General features: G+C 47.0%; 1 protein-coding gene across 4 annotated transcripts in view; it reads right to left on the bottom strand.

The window, feature by feature from the left end:
- Positions 1 to 17,359, bottom strand: part of LOC121579509 (signal-induced proliferation-associated protein 1) — a 50,321-nt gene that overhangs the window by 24,346 nt on the left and 8,616 nt on the right. For 3 of the 4 annotated variants that reach the window (XR_006002919.2, XM_041894131.2, XM_041894133.2), the window contains exons 2-5: positions 1,943 to 3,457; positions 1,701 to 1,825; positions 1,331 to 1,519; positions 874 to 1,048 (exon numbers count right to left, since the gene is read on the bottom strand). Coding sequence is in view for 3 of the 4 variants with exons in the window: in XM_041894131.2 (XP_041750065.1) it covers positions 874 to 1,048; positions 1,331 to 1,519; positions 1,701 to 1,825; positions 1,943 to 3,083 (1,630 nt within the window). In the remaining variant the exon portion in view is untranslated. The remainder of the gene's footprint in view (positions 1 to 873; positions 1,049 to 1,330; positions 1,520 to 1,700; positions 1,826 to 1,942; positions 3,458 to 17,359) is intronic. The other variant, XM_041894132.2, reaches the window with a different exon arrangement.

The raw sequence follows: 17,359 nt of genomic DNA, 5'->3' as shown, positions 1-17,359 counted from the left end.
TTGACATCAGCAAACCGCTCGCCCACACAACGCCATACACGCTGTCTGCCATCTGCCCGGTACAGTTGAAACTGGGATTCATCTGTGAAGAGCACACTTCTCCAGCTTGCCAGTGGCCATCGAAGGTGAGCATTTGCCCACTGAAGTCAGTTAAGAAGCCGAACTGCAGTCAGGTCAAGACCCTAGGGGAGGACGACGAGCACGCAGATGAGCTTCCCTGAGACAGTTTCTGACAGTCTGTGCAGAAATGATTCTCTTGTGCAAACCCACAGTTTCATCAGCTGTCCAGGTGGCTGGTCTCAGACCAAACCCCGCAGGTGAAAAGGCCGGATGTGGAGGTCCTGGGATGGCGTCGTTACACGTGGTCTGTGGTTGTGAGGCCGGTTGGACATACTGCCAAATTCTCTAAAACGATGTTGGAGGCGGCTTATGGTAGAGAAATGAACATTACATTCTCTGGCAACAACTCTGGTGGTCATTCCTGCAGTCAGCATGCCAATTGCACGCACCCTCAAAACTTGAGACATCTGTGGTATTGTGTTGTGTGACAAAACTGCACATTTTAGAGTGGCCTTTTATTGTCCCCAGCACAAGGTGCACCTGTGTAGCTTCTTGATATGCCACACCTGTCAGGTGGATGGATTATCTTGACAAAGGAGAAATGCTCACTTACATGGATGTAAACAAATTTATACACAACCTTTGAGAGAAATAAGCTTTTTGTGCTATGGAAAATTTTGGGGATCTTTTATTTCAGCAAATGAAACATGGGACCAACACTTTACAAGTTGCGTTTATATTTTTGTTCAGTATATATCCTGCCTGTAGATAATGTGTAGATAGTGTAATAATGAATGTATGTGCAGTGCTCACTCTTGGTGTCCAGCTGAGCGCGGTACTTCTCCCAGCCCTTCAGCTTCACTCGCTCCCCCAGGAGGTCCAGGAACTCTTCGAAAGCCGGCCCAGAGCTCTCGTTATTGTACATGTCCTCCTCAGAGCTCTGGCCTGCACGGCAGTACATCACTCCCACCTTCCTCTGGAAGTTCAGCTAGACAGATAGAGAGAGAGAGAGAGAGAGAGAGAGAGAGAGAGAGAGAATCACTTTTCATTAAATCTCTGAATGCCTGTTCAAGTTCAAGTGATAGTATCAGAATGGATAGATCAGACACATTTCTCTGTAGACTGTACCAGAGGTTTACGTGACCCATCTCAAAGAGTATCCTGATGGATCTGACATCTTATTGGCCATGCACAGAACACTGAGAGGGGTCAACTCAGGGGTTCTCCTGTTGCAGTGGAAGACGAGGCAGCGTGGGTGGGTCCTACTCACCCCCTGTTCGTCCAGCTTGAGCAGGGTGTCTCGGACCTTGGGCGAGGTGGAGGCCAGGCGCAGGCAGTGGAGGTTGAGGTCAGGGATGATGAACTCCAGGAGCCTCTTGGGAGACAGGCCGCGCGGGGTGGTGTGGCGGGCCGCTGAGGGCACGGACTCCTCCAGGATGGAGCCTCGCAGAGTCTTCAGCTGGGAGGCAGGGACAGTCCAGAGGGGTGTGAGTAGATGGATAAATTAGTGTTTTCATGTGCAATAATAGTAAGTATGGGTATGTGCATTGTGTGAATGACAGTATGTATTCATAAAAGGATCTATAAGTCCGTCAAAACTGTATACTAATATCGACCGTGAGTGTGTAGTGTAGACTGACCTCAGTGGTTCTGAAGATGATTCTGTAGTTATACTGAGCTCCACTGGATCCCTCCTTCTCCTCTCTACGGAAGCTGATGGCCACTGGACCCAGGCGGTCGTCCATACCAAAGAAGTTCTGATGATCTGAGGAGTGGAAAGAAATGTCCGTATAACGTCGTTGTTGACTAACACAAACAGCCTCATTTAATTTATTCAAGAAAAGCAAACATGATGTCTCACACACACCGACACAGCACTCACCTTTCATGTAGAAGTATTTGCGGTAGTAGTGGGCTCCCAGGTCTGCATGTTCTATGAAGTAGTTGCTCTTGCCCTGCTGCTGGACGTGGCTCTCTCTGGGTTCCTCCAGTACTGACACTGCATCGTTGGGGTTCCTCAGGCTCAGCCACAGGCCCCCTCTGCCCTGCGTACGCCCCAGGCCCGCCCGCTCCTCACCCCCCATCTCGTTACGGAAGTGTGGGCAGCTGAGCAGCAGTTCGTTGTCGTTGCCGTCTCCCTCGTCCAGCAGACACTGCTCCGGGTCCTCCACAGCCCCCCCACCACCGCCCCCACCCTGCGAGGGCGAGGAGGGCGTGGCCTGGTTGAGGGGGCGCATCGTTGAGGCGGCCGACGCCCCTGAGGTGATGTTCTTTTTGCGGCTGATGCTGTCTCGGTTGCTGGCTACTTTCGTGAGGTCAAACAGAATGCTCTGGACATCATAGTGGGCAAAGTTCCTGACCCAGGCTCCGCCCTCCAGGTTGTCATGAGGACCTGGTTGGGGGATCTGTGGGGGTGAAGGCTTGGCCTTCTTGCTCAGCCCCTCAGGCTTGGGGGGCTTGGCTGGTTTTGGGGTGTCTCCTGTGGGGGCGGACAGAGCCCTGAAGAAGCCGTCTGGTTCTGGGGGGGTTGCATGCAGGCCCAGCAGCAGGAAGGGGTCTTTGAAGCGGAGGGCGTTGGGGCTCAGAGCTCCCTGGTCCTCTGCACTGAGCTCCTGGGTTCCTGACAGACCTGTCTGTTTTTCCAGTGAGGAGAGGCTGCCATATTCCCTGTGCAGCATCACCCCTGAGTCCCCCTGGGCCCCGGCACCTGCCTTCTCCCCCACCGCCCGTGTGGCCTTCCCTCCCGCCTTACCAGAAGAGTCCAGGTCACCCAGAGTCACGTCACTGTTGCTTCTCTGCATGATGTGTCCTCGGCCCACTGACCTCAGGTTCAGACCCACACGGTTCGGGGTAATAAGGCTCTCCCCATCTGCCCCCTCCCCGTCCCTCCTCGGGGGCCACTCCCCTGCCAGCACCCGCGCCCGTACCCCACCGTCCCGCTTAGAGTCAAAGTTGACCGTTGCCAGAGGAGGTCGTGGCCTCTGCCGGCAGAACTTGCGGAGGAAGAGGTCATCAGACTGCATGGTGCCTCAGACTCTAATTCCAATCCTCCAACTATCTCTCCTCACTTTCCCAGACCGGATGAGTAAAGGTACTACACGTGTTCCTCATCCACATTCAATAACAAAATGCAGAGGACTATTAGATGACAGTTATAAGTCCCACAGTCAGATACAATTATATGTTTTAGGTCTGGAAAACGTACACCCATTCCAAGTTCCTTTAGGACGTTCTCCAGCTCTGCAGATGACTACGATTCTGGTGTGCCCCAGTTGTGATGTGCTCCAATTTAGGTTTGGTCCTGCTGGTAGAATGTACAGAGAGGAGAGTTACCATGAGACGAGCCCAGCTCTCTGTCCCCTGTCATCCATTCTCTTTGGTCTCTTCCACTGGTCACCTGTGCACAGAGACAAAGCAACGGTCATTGACCTCAGACACCCATCTCCCACCCACACTGCTATTATCCTTCCTGACACCTCAGCTTTCATTCAACCATGAGGTTTTGTTCAATGGTTGCAAAGCAAACTATACACCAGTGTTTTTTAAGCCCCTTTGTCAAAACATTATCCTGAAATTCGAATGCATTTCTTTTCAACAATGACGGGTAGAAAACGAAATGTTCTGTATTGTTTTACCTCTCAATACTTGCATTATGATGTTTTCCTTTCCAAAAATAGCTGCCAACCAGTCGTACGTGGCCCACCACATCCCCCCCCTACGGACAGTCACAATAGTACACTGTGGGAAGGGGGAGGGGACCTTCCTGTCCTAAAACAGCTTAAGAATAAAATAGTAATAAACATAACAATGCTGGCCAGCCTGCCAACAGAATAAAACTATCTCTATCTCTCTCTCTCTGTCATATACAATGTCTATTTTGTATACAGTAGCCTGCTGTGTGTCTAAGACAATTTTCCCCTCAGAGACATTAAAGTTCATCCTCTCCTATCATATACAATCCCCAGAGAAAGTAGAAACATTAAACGCCACCAGACTTGTAAATCCACACAACCCCACACCTTATCTGACATCCAACTGTAACACAGCCTTGCTTGCGCATTTTATTTTATGGTCACATTTGCTCATAAATTGTCATATTCCACCAACTCTCTCTCTCTCTCTCTCTCTCTCTCTCTCTCTCTCTCTCTCTCTCTCTCTCTCTCTCTCTCTCTCTCTCAATCAATGCAAGTCAATGGTACCTATTTTAGCATTTTCAAAATCATGTCCAAATCATCAATAAGTAACTCATTTGAGTTACACAATCATTTTTTAGATACTTTATGATGATTTGGACCGGAAGGGCGAAAATATAGTGAGGATATTAATAGTGAGATGTCCAATGTCATTTTGTTCCGATATTTGATTTATTTAATTTAAATAAGACACCTAGACTTAACTTTTTAAGAGTTAATTACTAAATAATTACTAAATAAAACGTATTAAATTGATTTTAACACACTAATCTTTAGGTGCCATTTTGTCCCATAGAGGGAGGCTTTGTTATTGAATAACAAAACAAAACAATTGTTTGCCTAAGGATAGCCAGTATGTACATATCTAAATCTTACAAAACCTTGCTTATTTTCTGTCCAAAAATCGACATTTCCCTTTTCCCCCAAGGTACCCTACAGTAAGTGATAGAGTAGGTGTCATTTCATCATCTACAGTTATTCTAAACATCCTCATTCTTTCTCATTACAGACCATTTGTTTCAGATTAAATCACAGGAGAAAATAGGTTGTTTGCAAATGAATTTCCTCAGTTCCAGACATCCCTTTCTCTGTTCCCTTCTCTCTGATCAAATTGACGTCAATCACACAATATCAGAAACCAGTTGGTCTTTAATACAAAGGTGAGATTCTTCTACATTGTAAAGGCTGCTTCCTGTCTCGCTATTTGTCATGCATCTCCTGTCTCGAGATGATTGTCAGCCTCGAGAGCAGGTGCAGTGATGCAGCTCAACTCAGCTTCCTGGTGCACAGAACGCTGCAGAGATGTTGAGGTGACTGGTGAGTGAGGAAGTAATATCTCTCTCTCTCTCTCTCTCTCTCTCTCTCTCTCTCTCCATCTCTCTCTCTCTCCATCTCTCTCTCTCTCTCTCTCTCTCTCTCTCTCTCTCTCTCTCTCTCTCTCTCTCTCTCTCTCTCTCTCTCTCTCTCTCTCTCTCTCTCTCTCTCTCTCTCTCTCTCTGCCTCTACCTCTGCAATTCACCTTCTGTCCCAATAAAGGAACAACCCACCTATGCCAGGTTGCATAAATACAATATTTCTTGGCCTAGACCATGATAACATGTTTGGAGATGCATTCTGACATATCTCTAGCTATGTACTGGATGCCCTTAACCGCAGCAATTCACTCTGATATCTTTTCTGGATAATATTATTTTTTTACTGAAGCAAATCAGGTTAAGACTTGTTCAAGGACAGAGCAGCAGCTTCCAGCTCCCTGCTGGTACCAAGCCCAACCACTTACTTTCCATCCAAGGATTCTGAATCTCCCAGCATAGTGTCCTGACTTGTGGGAGTCAAGATGAAACTATGTGTACTCTGAAGGTGATAGCTGGGTATGCAAAATAGTTTAGGATAGAATTATTTGAAATATGAGTACACACTGAGCATATATGGAGTGTTGTTTTAGTTCAAGCCTGTACATCCACTGTTTAGCGTATGCGTTCCCCCTGGGGCCACTCGATAGTTCCCTGGTACTTTTAGTGAACCAATGGTACCATTCAGTCCATGGCTGATTGTAAGCACACAATCAACAATATCAAAAGCTGCATGCATTCACAACACAATAACACATGCTAAATATTTGATCAATCCAGTCTCTTTTTTCATTCTCATGCATTATAAATTGATTGCCAGCTTACAGTAAAGCTGGAAATTCAGTGGTTTAGTTCCCTTGTTCATCAAAACCATATAAAGGCCTGCAGAGGAACCTGTCAAATCATTCTACTCCCATGTTCTGTGGGTTGACAAAGAGCAGGGCTGGCCCTAGCCTTTTGGGGGCCCAAGGCAGGACATACTGTATATTAAAGTAAGGCATCAGACTGATAAAGGGAAGCTTTAACTAGTCCAGTACTGTATGTGATGTTCTCTAACTGCCCAGTGAGACTTCTGGTTCAACTACGCAATAGGGGTCTATGGTGACCACAGGTTCCTCCTAATCTCACTTCTGTGCATAGCTGTAGAGGTTCACTTCTCCATCCCCCACAGACTACTATCCAACATGTCAGGTGGTTTCTGTGTCTAACAGGGTAACGAGTGACTGTTGAATGTATCAAAGTTATAGCGTGAAAGGTTCCCCCACCCTAAAGGCCATATGAACTAACCAAGTTCTATCACATCTGTCACTTCCTTTAAACGAAATTCAATATCTATTTAGCTAGATCTGCATTTGGGCTTTCATTCAAACAAAAGGTAGAGGACAGGATGTTAGTTTAGAAACTTTATAGAACAATTGGTTAATGTTTTTCATTTGAAACACCTATGAAGGAGAGCTTAAAGGAACGTTTAAAAAATTTTCAACTTCATATTCATCATTTCCAGCATCACCCCAACAACACTTCTCTTCCTCTATCTTTTTTATTTCAAAACCTAGAAATGGGCAAATTTCACATATGTTGATGTTGGGGTGGTGCTGGAGATGATGAATTTGAAGTTGAATTTAAGAGATCAATATACATACTCCACTATATTTTATGCATGAAGTTCATAATACAGTAAATCACAATAACCTACAAATTGCAGTGTTTTTCCTCTTCTATCAAAGGATTAAGCAAAGAGGGATCACCCAAGACATGCAGCCAAGGGATTAAAGGGCTCTCCAGGACTTTCTGAAGATTGGGAGCGTTCATTGTGACCGTTCAGCAGTCCCACTTCACAGTCCACACATCCCCTCAAGAAACCAGAGAGCAGAGCAATCTCAGTGCCTCAGTAGCCCAACCAGGCATGCACTGCCTCACTACATCATTAAGCTGGAACACTGGTGTTTGATGCAGTGTCTAACCATGCTGATAAAACACTGCTAGCAGTGAGTGGCTGCTAATGATCTCAGATCTCAGTCTCTATCCCGAGTATCTTTGCTCTCTGTGTGACCTGTGTTGAACCAATCTTTATAACAGGACTTTACAGGTACTACAGTATGTCTGTGTCAGACCTGGGTTCAAATACTATTTTGGGTATTTAATTTACTTTCAAAGACATTTGGAAGTAAGTATTTAGATATTTTTCAAGTAGTTGAATATTGGAATGTATTTGGAAGTACTCAAATGTACTGACTCAAATACACTCCAATTCATTTAACCCAGGTATTTTTAAATAGTATTTGAAATAATCTATTTGAACCCAGGTCTGGTCTGTGTTGGGCTCATGTTTTCTAGTGTCTTTCACCAGCTCAGGTCATGAGCGTTCAGCACAGCGGGGGTCTCCATCCTGTTTGGTGTACATGCTAGACCCAGGACAAGGCTACAGGGTGTGTGCTGTCCGGATGTTACTATAAAAAGGAGGTCATAGAGCTGCCATGGTGACCATACACCCACTTTAGGGAAGCCATGTTTCCTGGACAATTTTCTTTTTACACCATCTCTGACCCCTCCTCCCTTCGAGGCTGCGTCCTGAACAGCAGGAAGTGATGTCACATGCATCCTGACCTTTTAACCGTCAGAGAATGGGTGTCGTCATCATCACATCCTTGCTCTGCTCTCCCCCTCCCATCATGACTAACTGGACTGTTGTATCAGAGAGACCTGGCAGCCTTCAGCCTGCCAACTATACATCTCTGTTCAACTCCCGACTTTCATCTCACATGCTTTCATCAAGATTACATCTGATGCATTTTTAAGCTCCTTCTCATCAGCAAATCATTTTGAGGGGAAAAACAACAAAAGTATTTATGAATAGATTATATATTGTATTTGGTGTAGCCTACAGTAGGGTACATGCTTGAAATGTATTTCCTTCAGGACCAGCTCTGTGAGACTCAGCTTAAAAGTTCACCATAGGCAGCCATTAAATGTGATCAATGACCAGGGTTGGTATCCACCCCATGGCCATATCAGATCTATCAGATGACAAACTGGTTCTTTATGGAAGGTTTCAGTAGGTGTCTAGGCTTACAGATCCTTGATGGGCTCATTGATTCTACTGTATGTTACTATGTTTGTTGAAGATTCAAACTGGTTCCTGTGTTATAAAACAGCTATATGCCGTTACTGACGACGCAACCTGCTGTTGAAAATATCAGACTCCCCTGATCTGTTTCTGTTTTTGGCTCATGGTTCTCCGCGCACATGTGGGATTAAAATGATCTCTTGAAATTGGGAGCAGGGCAGATTACTATGATAACTCAAACCAAAGGCCATTAAGAGTATATATTTCTGTACTTCTGGCATGATTTCAAAAACCCTCATTAGAACTGCAGAGAAGTGCGATACGATAACAAGGATTCAGAGCAACATCGTGTGTTCCACAATTTTCCTCATTGCATACTAGTATTTTATGCTGAGTCACAGTACTGCCACCAGTTACGCAACCTCTGTCCTCCAAATCACAGTACTGACACCAGCTACGCAACCTCTGTCCTCCAAATCACAGTACTGACACCAGCAATGTAACCTCTGTCCATCAAATCACAGTACTGACACCAGTTACGCAACCTCTGTCCTCCAAATCACAGTACTGACACCAGCAACACAACCTCTGTCCTCCAAATCACAGTACTCACTGCTACGCAGCCTCTGTCCTCCAAATCACAGTACTCACTGCTACGCAGCCTCTGTCCTCCAAATCACAGTACTGCCACCAGCTACACATTTTCTGTCCTCCAAATCACAGTGATTGGTGCTTACGATACGTTGGGGCCTAAATCGACCATTAGGGATGATTGATTTAGGAAAATTGAGCTAGTTAACCTTGTGTTCTCACTGTGCCCAGCAGCCAATCCCAGGGCCTGTTATTGATCCCAGCTCTGCCTGATATATTTGGATTCACACTGCATAACTACCATGTCATTTGAAACACAAAACTGGTTTCAAAGACTAAAAACAGTCAGTGGGTGTGTTATTGCACACAAAGTTGGTTTCAGGAAATAAAGTAATCCTAATGCTGCTTCTCCCTCACACTTCCTCCAATCCCCCTTCACCCCTCCCCTCTGCTGCTGCCCGCTGAGTAGGGTCTGGGCCAAGTCCAGAGACTGCTAATTGATTGGTTCTGGCACACTCTCTCCTTTTGTCCCGCATTTTATCTCAGTTTTTATTTTTTTTATATACTTAGCAGACTGAGTTATTGGTCTCCAAAGACACATAGTTCCTCTGCTCAATAGATTGACTTAGAATAGAGGTTGTCCGTCAAGGTGGCAAAGGGGAAGGAGGGAAGTGGAAAGGTTCTTAGGACTTTTTGTTTGCTTACAAACTCATCACCCCTTTGGTCTTAGGCCACTCTGTACAGGATCACATTATCGCGTCTCAGAGGTCAGATGTTGAGCTGAGGAGTGACAATTGACAGATGATAGCATGATGGCAATGAGGACAACAGTTAGTCTCCCTGACTGCTTCTGGCACGTCTCCAGGCTAAGTCCCAGAAGTCAGTGGGAGTGTAAATATACGACCCTCCCAGTCTTCCACACATGCTTCTTATCACTTCCCAACCTTCTACCTTCCTACCCTCGTGAGTTTCAAGTATATGTCACATTGGACACACAAATAATGTAATAATAATAATAATATGCCATTTAGCAGACGCTTTTATCCAAAGCGACTTACAGTCATGCGTGCATACATTTTTGTGAATGGGTGGTCCCGGGGATCGAACCCACTACCCTGGCGTTACAAGCGCCGTGCTCTACCAGCTGAGCTAAAGAGGACCACAAAGGAAGTAAAAAACATTTTTTGTCACCTTTCATTTCCAATGTCATTTTGCTAAGTCTTTAATGTCACCATACAGAGTGTTTGGCTGCTGTCTGCCTGTGTGTCCTCCAGTGGGGGACGTTGTGACATAGTGTACTGGGCATCTCTTTCTACTGTTGGTCTGTGGAGGTCAAGCCCACCTTTAGGCTATACTGAAGTTAGCATCTGCTGAAGACAACTAAAAACAGATTAATTTTGAGAGGAGGCTGTCCTCCCTCAAATCTGTCCTTCAGAAATGGAACATATGTCTGTCGTGCTATCAATTATTAATGAGTGAGAAAAGGGGGGCTAGAGTTAGACAGTATTTAATAATTCATGAGGCAGCCCCCCCAAGCCCACTCTCTGACCATGGGACTGGGCCTGGGCAGTCCAAAACATCAGCAATATCCTTAGCTTTGTTATCACAAAGAACTGTACATGGAATTGTGTACTGCCATATCGTGTGTGTGAGTGTGTGTGTGTGATTTCTATAAATATGTGTGTGAGAAAGCTCCAGTTTAAGTCATCTCACGGTTTAAGTCATCTGAAGTTTTGGATTCGATAGTGTAAAACAGTTTCAGTTCTTATGTGTCCCTTCCTCTTTGAAAATCTCTGATACCAGAGTGCGTGTGTGTGTGTGTGTGTGTGTGCGCAAAACAAAAGTATTTGTCAGTTTTACTGTTATTCTGATCATTGATAAAACAAACTGCATCTGTGTTTTAACATGCTTATTGAAAGATATAAATGTATAATATGCAATGAACTAATCAGCATGTTATAATCAGATGTTACCTCCTATTTCAGTAAATGAAAGCCAGAAAGAGGAAGTTGGCTCAGAAATGGCTCTTTCTATAGCATTGTCTGTGTCTCTATGTGACACTCTGGCTCCACGGACCTTGATATTTGAGCCAGGGTTGTTTAGTTTCATTGTTTGGGTGTATTTCTATGTTGGGGTTTTCTGGTTGTGCATTTTCTATGTTTGGTTAATTGTTCTTGATTAGTCGTATGACTCCCAATCGGAGGTAACGAGTGTCAGCTGTCGGCTCGTTATCTCTGATTGGGAGCCATATTTATACTGTGTGAGTTCACTTTGTGTTGTGGGTTATTGTTTCTTTGTTGCTGTTAGTAGTATTCAGTATAGAACTTTACGGATCGTCATTTGTTGTTTTCTTCGTGGTTGCTTTAAGTTAATAAAGTCATCATGTTCACTCGCAACGCTGCGCATTGGTCTCCTCCTTCAGACGATCGTGACAGAATAACCCACCAAAAAGGACCAAGCAGCGCGTCCAGGAGCAAGGGGGTCTGGACACAGGAGTTATGGATGCCTCCTAAGGACTTTTGGACATGGGAGGAGATTCGGGCTGGAAAGGGTCCTTGGGCACAACCGGAGGAACATCATCGCCCTCGTGAAGAGCTGGAGGCAGCTGCAGCCGAGAGGAGGTGGTCTGAGGAGGAATATCACCGCCCTCGTGAAGAGCTGGAGGCAGCTGCAGCCGAGAGGAGGTGGTATGAAGAGGAAGCGCGGAGTCGAGGCTGGAAGCCCAGTGGTTACTCCCAAAAATTTTTTGGGGGGCACATGGCTTGGGCGCCTGGGCAGCAGGAGGCTGCCACAGGGAGAAAAGGAGAGAAGGCTATCGGATTACGGGAGCCATTGGCGAGTAGAGGGAGGGAAGTTGTTGTGGCACGGCATGAGAGACTGGAAGTGTGTTCCCAGTCTGGTCCGGTCCGTTCTTGATCCCCAGTTAAGGCCAGTGGTGGGTGTTCCCGGTACGGTCCGGCCTGTTCCTACTCCACGCACCAGGTCCACGATGTGCGTCGCCAGCCGGCCTGAACTGGCCGTCTGCCCAACGGCGCCTGAACTGCCCGTCTGCCCAACGCCGTCTGAACTGCCCGTCTGCCCAACGCCGTCTGAACTGCCCGTCTGCCCAACGGCGCCTGAACTGCCCGTCTGCCCAACGCCGTCTGAACTGCCCGTCTGCCCAACGCCGTCTGAACTGCCCGTCTGCCCAACGCCGTCTGAACTGTCCGTCTGCCCAACGCCGTCTGAACTGCCCCGTCTGTACTGAGCCTGCAAAAGCCGCCCGTCTGCCATGAGCCTTCAGAGCCGTCCGCCAGACCGGAGCCGCTAGAGCTCTCCGCCAGACAGGATCAGCCAGAGCCTTCCGCCAGACAGGATCAGCGCCAGAGCCTTCCGCCAGACAGGATCAGCCAGAGCCTTCCGCCAGACAGGAGCAGCCAGAGCCTTCCGCCAGACAGGGAGCAGCCAGAGCCTTCCGCCAGAGCAGGAGCAGCCAGAGCCTTCCGTCAGACCGGATCAGCCAGAGCCTTCCGCCAGACAGGATCAGCCAGAGCCTTCCGCCAGCCATGGAGCAGCCAGACCCGTCAGCCAGCCGTGAGCAGCCAGATCCGTCAGCCAGCTATGAGCAGCCAGATCCGTCAGCCAGCCATGAGCAGCCAGATCCGTCAGCCAGCCATGAGCAGCCAGATCCGTCAGCCAGCCATGAGCAGCCAGATCCGTCAGCCAGCCACGAGCAACCAGATCCGTCAGCCAGCCGTGAGCAGCCAGACCCGTCAGCCAGCCATGAGCAGCCAGACCGTCAGCCAGCCATGAGCAGCCAGATCCGTCAGCCAGCCACGAGCAGCCAGATCTGTCAGCCAGCCATGAGCAGCCAGATCCGTCAGCCCGCCAGGATCCGCCAGATCCGTCAGCCAGCCAGGATCCGCCAGAGCCGTCCTGCCAGGATCGCCGAGAGCCGTCCAGCCAGGATCCGCCAGAGCTGTCCAGCCAGGATCCGCCAGAACCGCCGTCTAGCCAGGATCCGCCAGAGCCGTCCCAGCCAGGATCCGCCAGAGCCGCCCAGCAAGGATCCGCCAGAGCCGTCCAGCCAGGATCCGCCAGAAGCCGTCCAGCCAGGGATCCGCCAGAGCCGTCCAGCCAGGATCCGCCAGAGCCGTCCAGCCAGGATCCGCCAGAGCCGTCCAGCCAGGGATCCGCCAGGAGCCGTCCCGCCAGGATCCGGCCAGAGCCGTCCGCCAGGATCCGCCAGAAGCCGTCCCGCCAGGATCCGGCCAGAGCCGTCCCGCCAGGATCCGCCAGAGCCAGCCAGCCAGGATCCGCCATCTAGTCAGGTACTGCCCCTTAGTCCGGTACTGCCCCGTAGTCCGGTGCCGCCCCTAATCCAGTGGGGTTTAGTTGGGGGGTGGTCGTGAGGAAGGGAATACGGAAGCGGATAGTGACTAAGGTGGGGTGGGGACCACGACCTGGGCCAGAGCCGCCACCAGGGACAGACGCCCACCCAGACCCTCCCCGAGACTGATGCTGGTGCGCCCGGAGGTCGCACCTTTAGGGGGTAATGTGACACTCTGGCTCCACGGACCTTGATATTTGAGCCAGGGTTGTTTAGTTTCATTGTTTGGGTGTATTTCTATGTTGGGGTTTTCTGGTTGTGCATTTTCTATGTTTGGTTAATTGTTCTTGATTAGTCGTATGACTCCCAATCGGAGGTAACGAGTGTCAGCTGTCGGCTCGTTATCTCTGATTGGGAGCCATATTTATACTGTGTGAGTTCACTTTGTGTTGTGGGTTATTGTTTCTTTGTTGCTGTTAGTAGTATTCAGTATAGAACTTCACGGATCGTCATTTGTTGTTTTCTTCGTGGTTGCTTTAAGTTAATAAAGTCATCATGTTCACTCGCAACGCTGCGCATTGGTCTCCTCCTTCAGACGATCGTGACACTCTAACCCTGACTTCCTCTTTTACTGAATACTACCAACTAAAAGAGGGATGATCAGGGGCGTAGGAGCGACTCTGACATAGCTAAATAAAAGTATACACCTCACACACATGGTTATGAGCTTAAAAGGGGCACGCTCCTGGATACAAAAATAAAATAAAAAGGTTTTAAATGCTAATTTCTAGTCACTTTTGAGAAAAGGATACAGACAAATCGTAGCCCTTTCCTGCAGTAAAGTGACGTAGCGGCCTCATGGGTGGAATGTTATTAATAATTGTCATAATTAATAAACATAATTTTTAAAAACCTGCTATGTCAAACAGTTTTGTTATATTTCAGTCTTCTGTGATGTATATAAAGTTTAATATTGGGATGCAAACCCAAAATTGAATACATTTCAATTCGATATCTGGCATTAAGCCCATAACCATGTGTGTGAGGTGTATACTTTTGTTTCAAATTAGATTTGTTTAAGATTACCAAGAAACACTCTGTGACCCTGATTTTGCCCTTACAAATGGGCGAATTCACAAGGCTAAGGGGGCCCTTGTAGGGGGGCACTTACTCTGGTACCATCAGTCTTAGGGCCATGGCCATCCATACTGTACTGAATACCAGTGTTAGTGTGGATACATTCAATGAAACAACCATTTTGTACTCTTTCTCTGCTACTGTATGATTCATTTCCTAGTATTTGTCTCACTTCCTGTCAGGTTGTTACTACTGCTGCTCTACATACTGTATGGTTTGAAACTTTACGTAATATTTTCAACTTATAATAAATACATATACATTTTTACATTTGAGTCATTTAGCAGACGCTCTTATCCAGAGCGACTTACGGTTAGTGCATTCATCTTAAGATAGCTAGGTGGGACAACCACATATCACAGTCATAGTAACTGTAAGTACATTTTTCCTCAATAAAGTAGCTTTCAGCAATGTCAGAGCAAGTAAGGGGAAAAAGTTAAGTGCAAGTGTTTCTTTGGGGGGAGCGAGGGGGAATTATTTAAGATACTCTTTGAAGAGGTAGGGTTTCAGGTGTTTTTGAAAGATGTGCAGGGACACTGCTGTCCTGGCTTCCGGGGGAAGCTGGTTCCAACATTGGGGTGCCAGGACAGAGAAGAACTTGGTCTGGGCTGAGTGCGAGCTGCCCTCCTGTAGGGGTGGGAGGGCCAAAAGACCAGAGATGGCAAAACGGAGTGCTCGGGTTGGGGTGTAGGGTTTGCACATAGCCTGAAGGTTCCTCTTGCTGCTCCATAGGCAGTAAATAAGTAAAGTAAATAATAAAAAGCAACATACACAGTTAAAAACGATGTAAAAAAAAAATTCTCCACTATACATTTATCAAAAATAAAATAGAATAATGGCTGTCTCTCTCCTGCATGAAGTTAAAACATGCAATACACCCTCTAGAATGAAGCTGCTATCATTTCATCAGGGATCATACATTATCATTCAGATTGATTCACACTATGACAGATCATCAGTCTATGAACTCTATGGTCTTGGAGAGGCACTTCTCACTATCTTACCTGTGGCCTCTCTCCCTCTCCGCCTGTCTGTTTATTCATGCCTGTCACTCTCCTGCCATGATCATGATAGCACCAAACAAAGTCTTAACACATGGAACACACCTTCATGACCCATAATCACTGTGATGAAGTTAAAGACATCTAATCTTAAAGCGCTCTAATTTGCCAGCTAGTTTGCCAGGGGTGGTGTGCAGGCAGTTGCCAAGTCCTTTGCACTATCTTCTTGACGGGTTGCACATCCATTGTTAACTTGCTATGATGAAGACTAAGACAGTGATTGCGCAAGCAATTCTGTAGCTAGCAAGTATTCTTAGCTTCAAAACATTCACTATCAGTTTTTCACACAGCCAGAAATACCCAGCATTAGCTAGTTAGATAAAACTTGACACAGCTAAACTGTAAATGTAAAGCTAACTAGCTACTAGCCAGGAGAAAGCTTATAGTTGCTCACATTCCTTCTAACATATCAAAGTTTATTCACATTCATACACTTTTTACTTAAACTTACTTTGTTGTTGCCAACAACAATTACTTTTCCCGGTACAGTGAGTAATGATGGTGGTGCTGCACATCACTCATACACTGCCACACTGCTTGTAACTGATACATCTCTGTCTCTCTCTCTCTGCCATCCATCATCACTGTGATAAAGCCTATGAATATTTTCACTAAGGTATTGGTCATTCGCATGCTCAAAGGACTATATTGTGTGGATGTATGGGAGTGCATGGCATGCGTGCAAGAGTTGGTCGGAGTGAATGTGTCTGTCGTTCTTTGTGTGCCGTTGCTGACACTATGAAAGAGTGTAAAAGCCTTGCAGACATGTGGCACGCTGCCCACAGTGGCAGGAAGAACAGCTGTCCCTCTGCAACTGCACTGTGTGATTCTGCCCGTGACTTTCTATCTGTGTGTGTGTGGGTGGGTGTGCACTTGTGTGTGTAGGCGTGTGTGTGTGTGTATGTGTGTGACAGAAATGAGAGAGGAACTGACCCTCACTTCATCACTGCTGCTATTATGTGGAGCTGAACTGCACACTGTTCTTCCTCTCCTATCCGTGCAGCTGGCTCTGAGGCTGAGGCAGAGAGACTGCCCACCAATAGAATTTATAGCAGTCTGAACTGTTACCCCTACCCTGTCCGCTCAGAGAGGAAGAGACACTGACCTCCCACACTCTCTCTCTCTCTCTCTCTCTCTCTCTCTCTCTCTCTCTCTCTCTCACACACACACACACACACTTACCCAGCTAAGCTCTGCGTATGACCACAAATTCTTTAATTGTGAATCTCCACTCTAACCACCCCTATGAGACCTAATGTTGATTGGTTAAATTTAACTTATGTTTTTCCCTAAAACAACACCAGTTGCACCAGGGTCTGTCCTCTTGTGACCAATGTTCTGCATGACATTGGTGACTCGACATCACCTGATGGCTCTGTCTCTAGCCTAGACATCACCTAATGGCTCTGTCTCTAGCCTCGACATCACCTAATGGCTCTGTCTCTAGCCTCGACATCACCTAATGGCTCTGTCTCTAGCCTAGACATCACCTGATGGCTCTGTCTCTAGCCTCGACATCACCTAATGGCTCTGTCTCTAGCCTCGACATCACCTAATGGCTCTGTCTCTAGCCTAGACATCACCTGATGGCTCTGTCTCTAGCCTAGACATCACCTGATGGCTCTGTCTCTAGCCTCGACATCACCTAATGGCTCTGTCTCTAGCCTAGACATCACCTGATGGCTCTGTCTCTAGCCTAGACATCACCTGATGGCTCTGTCTCTAGCCTCGACATCACCTGATGGCTCTGTCTCTAGCCTCGACATCACCTGATGGCTCTGTCTCTAGCCTAGACATCACCTGATGGCTCTGTCTCTAGCCTCGACATCACCTGATGGCTCTGTCTCCCCTATGTACTCTGTACATCATGACCTACAGTGCATTCGGAAAGTATTCAGACCATTTCACTTTTTCCACATTTTGTTACGTTACAGCCTTATTCTAAAATGTATTAAATACTTTTTTCCCCTCATCAATCTACACACAATACCCCATAATGACAAAGCAAAAAACACCGGAAATATCACATTTACATAAGTATTCAGACCCTTTACTCAGTACTTTGTTGAAGCACCTTTGGCAGCGATTAC

This window comes from Coregonus clupeaformis, chromosome 13 (genome assembly GCF_020615455.1).
Source record: "Coregonus clupeaformis isolate EN_2021a chromosome 13, ASM2061545v1, whole genome shotgun sequence".
Classification (NCBI taxonomy): domain Eukaryota; kingdom Metazoa; phylum Chordata; class Actinopteri; order Salmoniformes; family Salmonidae; genus Coregonus; species Coregonus clupeaformis.
The sequence above is the reverse complement of the archived record's forward strand: the minus strand, read 5'-3'. Positions and strand labels throughout refer to the sequence as shown.